This window comes from Helianthus annuus, chromosome 3, assembly GCF_002127325.2.
Source record: "Helianthus annuus cultivar XRQ/B chromosome 3, HanXRQr2.0-SUNRISE, whole genome shotgun sequence".
Lineage (NCBI taxonomy): Eukaryota > Viridiplantae > Streptophyta > Magnoliopsida > Asterales > Asteraceae > Helianthus > Helianthus annuus.
The window spans coordinates 77,934,986-77,943,247 of NC_035435.2; the positions used below are offsets into that span (position 1 = coordinate 77,934,986).

Consider the following 8,262-nt stretch of genomic DNA (forward strand, 5'->3'; position numbering starts at 1 on the left):
TCCCATGAGGTGTTAAAACCAGAAAGAGGGTGGCAATTACGTGTTAGGTGTCAAGAAATGAGCATGGTTGCAAGAACTTGGAGGCCAAGCATAAATTTGCCACTAGGGGTCCCTTACGGACCGTATGGGTTTGGTCCTTACGGTCCGTAAGCCCTTTGCAGAAAACTAGTTTTGGTTTTTGGCAGATTTGGCCCCTGGACTTGTATTATCACATTTTTGTCATTTTTAACCCCTTTAACCTAATATTTAGGTTATATAAATGTGTTAAGGCATGTGTAACTTGGATTTTGTTCCGAATATGTCGTGAATACCGTTTCGCTCGATCGTACGGTTACGTATTTCGTAAATAAAATATAAAATTTTATTAGTTAAGAAAACGATCGAAAGTGTACAACGGTTGAAATTTTGCAATGTTACAAGTTTAGACCCATGAAATCACATAAAATCTTTGTGTCAAAACGAGTGTTTAAGACAAGATATATATTTTCGTGTACATACTTTTATATACTTAATTTCCGAACCCGAATCCTTCACCAAATCCGAAGGCTCACACACCTTCGTTTCCCTAATGTAGGGTAACTTCGGTGTTCCACTCTCAACGCTCGTCAAACTCTCGGTTACTCAGAAGCTTTGCAAAACTGTAAAACTATGATTGTACATGACCCCTTATTACTTTTCGTCACTTTGGGTGAAATGCGTATACTTTATGAAACTCACACAATCACATACTTTATGCTTAAAACTAAAACAAACGATCCGATATACATGCTTAATACGTTATGTTAGGAATTCATACATGCTAGAAGTTTATTTGCACTATACATTGTCATTCACTTCGATCAAGCTTCCCATAACATGTATAGCGCTATAGGATTAACGCACCGCCCGTATTCTTGAGGTCATGTTAAGTTAAACAAAACGGTCTTGTCGTTGCTATGATAAGATTACGCTAGCGGGAAACTTTGGGTTGACAAGTATAGTTGCATGCTAGTATTGCCATGATATGTTCTAGGCTACGTTTATGCCATGTGGATTTGTTTAACCGTTTTTATACTTATGCTAGTAAACAAACTTGTATGCTCGTCATACTTTATGTGTTGACATGTACTTTAATACGTATTGCAGGAATTTGACGATGATGATGATGATGAACGAAATTTAGTATGATGACTAGAAACCCACTTTTAAAATTTAGTATTGTTGTTGTAATTTGCTTTTGTTCAAGTTGTTGTTATTTGTTTTCAAACTATGTAACGCTATTCTAGAAATGAAATGAAATTCTGTTTATTAAATACTTAACGCAACATAGTCGTTATTAAGTCTCTTGCAATCTTGTTTTCGTCTCATTCTGATGTTTTCGCCATCAGTTGGGGTGTGCCATCTATAATATATTATCATATTCAATTTTAATGGGCGTAAACCAATTGGTGTGTAACATAATACCATACCAGTCTCAAACCCATAAAAGTTTATAAAACTAACACATCTCCAATCACATACTCGAATACCTGTCCCACGAAAGATTTTAGGACCTTCCAAAACCTAATGGGCTTGGTGTCTCAACTCTCATATGATATGATAAAAGCCCAAAACCTTAACCAATTCCTCCAAATTCCTCTTCCCTCTTTTCTTTTCAAACACACACACACACAATATTCAACTTCATCTTCTTAGTTTGAAGAACTAGGGTTAACATCAATTTTCTTCAACAGTACTCTTAAATTTCGATCAAATGTCAACATTCGGCGTTGCTTCTGCCTCCAATACTAATCCAAACAAGTCCACTGAGGTTAACCATAGCTTTATACGCTTTAGTTTCATCGATATCGTCTCAAAATCTTACGGTTTTACGGCTTATTTGTGTAATCTTTCACGTGTTTTGTGATTTTATTGTTGTTATGTTTAGTATTCTCTGTTTGATATGGATTGTAGTTATTAATTTGAAGCATGACTCATTGGATTAAGGGTTTTGGGGCTTATATTGGAATGTTTTGTGCTGTGAGTGTGATTATTGGTGGTTTTTTATGTAGGTTGTGTCGCCTCCTACTGATGCTGTATCAAGCCTTTGTTTCAGTCCTAAAGCGAATCATCTTGTTGCAACTTCATGGGATAACCAGGTTTGCATACTGTTAAGCGGTTCGGTTGGAAGTATTATTTACGACTGTTGCGTATGTTATTCTTTTTTTTGAAAGTTGTGTAATCTGATTTGTTTGGCAATTGGCATATTGTTTGTTTAGTGATTATCTAAAGACTGATTTTAAACCACATCCAAACAACTTAATGAGGTCACAATGTCACGCACACTTGGTTTTAAAAGGCGTTAGGGGGTCCAATGTGTTTTGGTCCCAAAAGGCGATGATGCGCGTGCATCATATATGAGAGGCGTTTGTTATTATAAAAAGTACTAAAAATTGTTATGGATAATATATTATTTTGTTAAATTTTAAACACTAAAATACACAAGATATTCTCATCATCTCTGGTCAGATTTGTTCAATCGTGGCCATAATTGTTCAATAAGATTTGAAATTGCAGCCGATGGTCTAGTTTGTTCACATACCAGTCATCGGCTGCATCACATGCGCGGGATTCGCATTGCATCAACTGCAACGATGCATTTTCATCGCCACATTAAGCGCACCGCGCATTCTGTGCACCTGATGTGCGCATTTTTAAACCAAGCATTCACATATTTTTTAGGTTTCTTGATGACTATTATATGAAGGGAACATGATTAGGCAAGTATCTTTTCCATCTTTTCATTAAATTAAATCTAATGCAGGTGAGGTGTTGGGAAGTGACAAAAAACGGAACTTCAGTTACCACTGTGGCAAAGACATCCATGGCCCATGAGCAACCAGTAACTCCCAACTTCTTCCACTAGTTTTATACTTTAATTTTATGTCTTTTTTGGATTCTAATGATTAATAATTTGTTTTGGAGGTTTTATGCTCATCATGGAAAGATGATGGAACAACGGTCTTCTCTGGAGGCTGTGATAAGCAAGTGAAGATGTGGCCGTTATTGTCTGGCGGCCAACCAACAACTGTAGCAATGCATGATGGCCCCGTGACTCAGGTTGCTTGGATTCCAGAGATGAATCTTTTGGTTTCAGGAAGCTGGGATAAAACTCTTAGGTGTGCAAATAGTTAGGTGTAGTTGGTTTTTATATAAGATTTTGTTAACGTGTGGTGCATGGTTTCTCGTGTTTAGTATCTCTTTATATTACTTCACACGTGATTTGATTATTAAACTTAAATTTTTTGTAGGTACTGGGACTTGAGACAATCGAATCCAGTCCACACACAACAACTTCCAGACCGTTGCTATTCACTTTCAGTGAGACATCCCCTACTGGTTGTTGCCACCGCTGATAGAAATCTTATCGCATTCAACTTACAAAACCCTCAGGTAAATTGTTTTATGTCATCCATACCCTGATATATTTCAATATTGAGAGAGTTGGTTACGGTTTATAACAAAAGTGTAGTCTTTTTGGAGTTGGATCTTTATAAGAATGGCAAATTTGACAATCTACTAATGAATGGGTCAATTTAGGTTTTGTTCATGGTTACTGGCATCATAGTTGTCAAAAGCGCAAAAGGCGTGCGCCTAGGCGCTTGGGCGCAGCGAGGCGCGCCTATAGCGCCTGGTGGTAGCTTAGGCGCAAATTTTTTTTTTTTTTTTTTTTTGTAAAAACGGTGCCCAAGCGCAAAAGGCGCGCGCCTAGGCGCTCGGGCGCAGCGAGGCGAGCCGAAGCTGAATATCCAGTTGATGTTGATGGAAGTTCTGATGACTTTGATGATGGTCTTGATGATTGATGATGAACTATAAGTTTATATGTTTTAGTAACCGCAAACGTTTATACAAGTCCTAGTAACTTTTGGTATCACTACGTGTGTATAAGTCCTAAACTTTTGCTACTAACTATTAGCTACATGATCTTAAATGGCATAGATAATAGTTTTTTTCATTTTATATGGGGAATCTTATTTATTTTCAAAGCATAACATATTTTTTATATATTTTTTTTTCTCTATGTGCGCTTTTCTTAAAAAAGCCCACGCTTTTTTTGCGCCTTGCGCCTAGGCTCCGGGCGAGGCCGATGCGCCTCGCCTGCGCCTCGCGTCTTTGACAAGATAGACTGGCATAAATAAAAAAATTAGCCGAAAGGGGTACATGTTAGTTGAATTGAACGTGTGAAAGTGTCCTATTTTTTTTTCTAATGCGTACAATATTACAATCTTATAAACAGTGTTATTTAAAGAATAAAGATTTAAATTATTATATTGTTGTATTTGAAATTTATTTTAAATGAGTGATTGAGTGGATTTTTTTTTATACCAAACAGGCAGAGTTTAAGAGAATTGTGTCTCCCTTGAAATACCAAACAAGATGTGTTGCTGCCTTTCCTGACCAGACTGGTTTCTTGGTATGTATTATTTGCCTGATCATTTCTCAAACACTCTTTCAAACAATTGCTTATGTAATGATGATAAGTTTTGGCTTATAGGTTGGATCAATTGAAGGAAGGGTTGGTGTGCATCATATTGATGAACAACAAAGTAAAAATTTCACATTTAAATGCCACAGAGAGGGAAATGAAATCTATGCAGTCAACTCTCTTAACTTCCATCCTGTAAGATATCTTATTATTTCGACTTATGGTTATGAACAATGATACCAGTTTGCTAAGCAGTCAATAGCGGTGCTATAGCGGTTAGCAGACCTCAGGGTGTGTAGTGGTCCAAATAGCGGTGGCCTATAGCGGTTCCGCTATTAGCGGCGCTAAATACCGCTATTTGCCGCTATTTGGAAACCTATATAGCGGTTATAGCTTCAACTCATTAAAAACCCAAGTTGAAGAGTGTACTGCTTGGTCCTTAGTTGCTAGGTAATAATACAGAAGAAATGGTGGCTAATCAAAGTTGCTGAATCGAACCTCACATGCTGATCGAACCTTACCTTCCCTGCTGTAACCGGAACAGAGCATCTATCATCATCATTGTCTAAAGAATGTGTATCTGGGAACAGTGTGAATGTGGATGCGACCGTTCCTCTTGCAGCAGTGAAGAAGAGACGGGAGTGGGAAAACGGCGTATGATGAAAGTTAGGATGTTTATTGTTTAGGGTTATTTAAGTTTTGGTATTTTAACATATAACCCCCTCCATCTTCATTAGTTTATATTTAGTCCTCATACTTGTGAGTTTATATATATATTTTTTCTGAGATATGTTTATAGGGTAAGGTTCATACGAGAACCACCTTTACTAAAAGTAGCGATTTTTTGATAAAAAATATTAAAAAAAAATAATTGTGTGTTTTTAGCTATTTTTTTGTGTGTTCACATTGGTTCTCGCAGTTCTCGCAATAAAGGGTGGTTCCTAACGGATCCTTCTCCTATATTTATATATATATAAAAATACATAAATTATGCATGGTATAAAAATTACCGCTATACCACCGCTATAAACTATATATCATATAGCGGACCTTGACCGCTATCCGCTATTTTACCCCATTAACTGCATAGCCAGTTTGTAAACCTAGTCCGTTGGTTTGCAACTTAGTTGTTCGCTGAAAGCATAGTGTTTCAAATCTTTGAACTTGACCTTTCGGTTCTAAAGAATAAAGGTGGAAAAATGTCGGGTCTGGCTGCTTGAGCAATGGGTCAAAATGGCTATTTTATAAAACATGTCGAGTTTTTTTACAAACACTTTTTTATCCGTTTTGATTTTATTTTTAAAACAATGTTCAATTATGATTACAACTATAGTGCAAGAATAATATTTTTTTGAGTTAACTTTCGTTTTGCTCCTTGTGGTTTGGTTATTTTAACGGTTTTGCTCCAATAGTTTAAAAATAGCCATTTTCCTCCCTGTTCTTTCGAGTTTGTCACCAGTTTGCTCCCTGGCTCCAACTCAGTTAAAACTTTCAATTAAAAGTAGGGGTATTTCGGTAGTTTACTCCCTGGCTCTAACTCAATTAAAACGTTTAGTTAAAAGTCGCGGTAGTCGTGGTCGGCAGGTGGTAGTTGCAGGTGGTGGTGGATAGTTGTGGATGGTGGTGGCCGGTAGAAAGAGTGGTCGGAAAGATGGGGATCAGAAAAGAATTACTTATATACATGTAAATAAACAAGTTATAGGTTTATTTAGGTGAAAAGACTTACATGCCCTTGCTTTTATCTATAAAATTACCAAAATATCCTTCTAGTTAATGGATTTTTTGGATGGAGTTAAGGCGGGGAGCAAAATGACGATAAGTTAGAAAAATCAGGGAGGAAAATGGCTATTTTTAAACTATTGGGGCAAAACCGTTAAAATAACCAAATCACAGGGAGCAAAATGGAAGTTTACTCTATATTTTTCCTTTTTCTAAATAAGATGATTACTAATTACTAATTTACTAGGTTGTATGTGACTGGTTGAAATTATGACTTTGGATGACTTTTGACCAGCTTGGCCCGTTAAACCAGCAGCTACTTTTTTACCCATTTGACTCGAGAGATATAGCATAACCTAAATCAACATATTTGGTCAAAATTTCCACCCCTACTGTACATCCAACTTTCAAAAAATGGTAATCACGACGTATTTGAATGTTCAAATGTACAACTCTTAAATCATCTTTTTGTTCTTGTCAGGTTCATCATACATTTGCAACTGCAGGATCTGACGGTGCTTTTAACTTCTGGGACAAGGATAGCAAGCAAAGATTAAAGGTATCTACGCCAACTGTTTGTAATTCTGATTCTGAATCTCAATTTGAAATTCAATTTCCTTAATCAAGGGTGTATTAAAGATTTAAAATTGTTAGATAACCCAAACAAAAAGTTGAATCTTAAGTATCTGATGTTTGGTTATCCAATGATCATGCAGGCAATGTCAAGGTGCAATCAACCTATACCTTGCAGTAGCTTTAACAATGACGGATCTATATATGCTTACGCGGTATACATTTATTAGCGCACGTGTAATTTTGATTGAAGTTTGTCTGACAGCAGAGTTTGATATATACGTGTTATATGTAGGTGTGTTATGACTGGAGCAAGGGTGCTGAAAATCATAATCCATCCACAGCAAAAACCTCAATTTACTTGCACTTGCCCCAGGTATGCTGGATATAATATGACCAATAGGACCTGGATTTTAGAGTGAATTTCAAGGATTGTCCTTTATCTTTATACCCATTTTCAGACGCTGTCCTTTATGTTCAAAATTGACGAGTTTTGTCCTTTATGTTTTCATATCATACATGTTTTGTTCTTTAGGCCTAACCCAGTTAGTTTTTTCAGTTAAATTTGGTCATGTGCTTTGCACATGAGGACATTTTTGTCAATTCAAAGGTTGCAGAAGCTTTGAGCTGCAAATTTGCCGTTGAACTTACCTTTGAATTGACAAAAATGCCCTCATGTGTAAAGCATATGACCAAATTTAACTGAAAAAACTAACTGGGTTTGGCCTAAAGGACAAAACGTGTATGATATGAAAACATAAAGGACAAAACTCGTCAATTTTGAACATAAAGGACAGCGCCTGAAAATGGGTATAAAGATAAAGGACAATCCTTGAAGGTCACTCTGGATTTTATTAAAAATATGACCAATAGGACCCGGATTTTATTAAAAAGAAAAAGAAATTATGAGATGGATTGTGGTTTTTAATAATTAATATGTTCGTTGTGCGTGTTAGGAGTCCGAGGTTAAAGCCAAGCCACGTGCTGGGGCGGTTGGAAGGAAATGAGGGCGTGTTTTTGATCTTTTTCAAAGACCTGTTTCATTGTTTGTCATTCAACATTTTTTGGTGGGTCTCATCATTGTAGGGATTAGTTGAAAATGAAGAAAGTAAGGCATAAAAGTGTAATATTCTTTTGACATTAATCGATCGAAGAAGATACAAGTTGTTTTAGGGGTTGCAATTTTGACCAAGTTAAAACCAATGTTTTTAACGGGGCCAATCGGCTGTCTTACCGGTTGGACTGAATTTGAAACCGGATGATTTTCAACTTGGTCATAAACATGTTAATCTATTTGTGTGATTGAATTATAAATCCAAATATTTATCATTAGTTATTTGAATGTATGAAACAGATAATGATACCATTTAGTATTGGATGGGTGCAATGTGTAATTATGTATTCTATTCATATCAATGTATTGTGATATACAATTACAATCACATTACCAAGTTTAAATTGTGGGGGGGGGGGGGGGGGTAGTTGCACGGACCTCCCATCCGCCGGAGTATTGCAACTCCGCAAGC

General features: G+C 36.5%; 1 protein-coding gene across 1 annotated transcript; it reads left to right on the top strand.

The window, feature by feature from the left end:
- The first annotated feature begins 1,630 nt into the window (after positions 1-1,630).
- LOC110928983 (protein RAE1) lies at positions 1,631-8,050 on the top strand. Its single transcript, XM_022172065.2, has 11 exons — positions 1,631-1,789; positions 2,031-2,117; positions 2,783-2,860; positions 2,944-3,137; positions 3,270-3,411; positions 4,352-4,432; positions 4,514-4,639; positions 6,645-6,722; positions 6,880-6,951; positions 7,032-7,112; positions 7,693-8,050. Exons 1-11 carry the CDS (start codon positions 1,733-1,735, stop codon positions 7,741-7,743), a joined length of 1,047 nt encoding a protein of 348 aa, XP_022027757.1. The 5' UTR covers positions 1,631-1,732; the 3' UTR covers positions 7,744-8,050.
- Positions 8,051-8,262: the final 212 nt, after the last annotated feature.

Bases quoted from the DNA above. Each gene is read 5' to 3' on its own strand.
- LOC110928983 (XM_022172065.2), top strand. From the start codon at position 1,733: ATGTCAACATTCGGCGTTGCTTCTGCCTCCAATACTAATCCAAACAAG. The intron at 2,118-2,782 runs GTTTGCATACTG...AATCTAATGCAG, and splicing joins CAACTTCATGGGATAACCAG to GTGAGGTGTTGGGAAGTGAC. The intron at 3,412-4,351 runs GTAAATTGTTTT...TATACCAAACAG, and splicing joins TCAACTTACAAAACCCTCAG to GCAGAGTTTAAGAGAATTGT.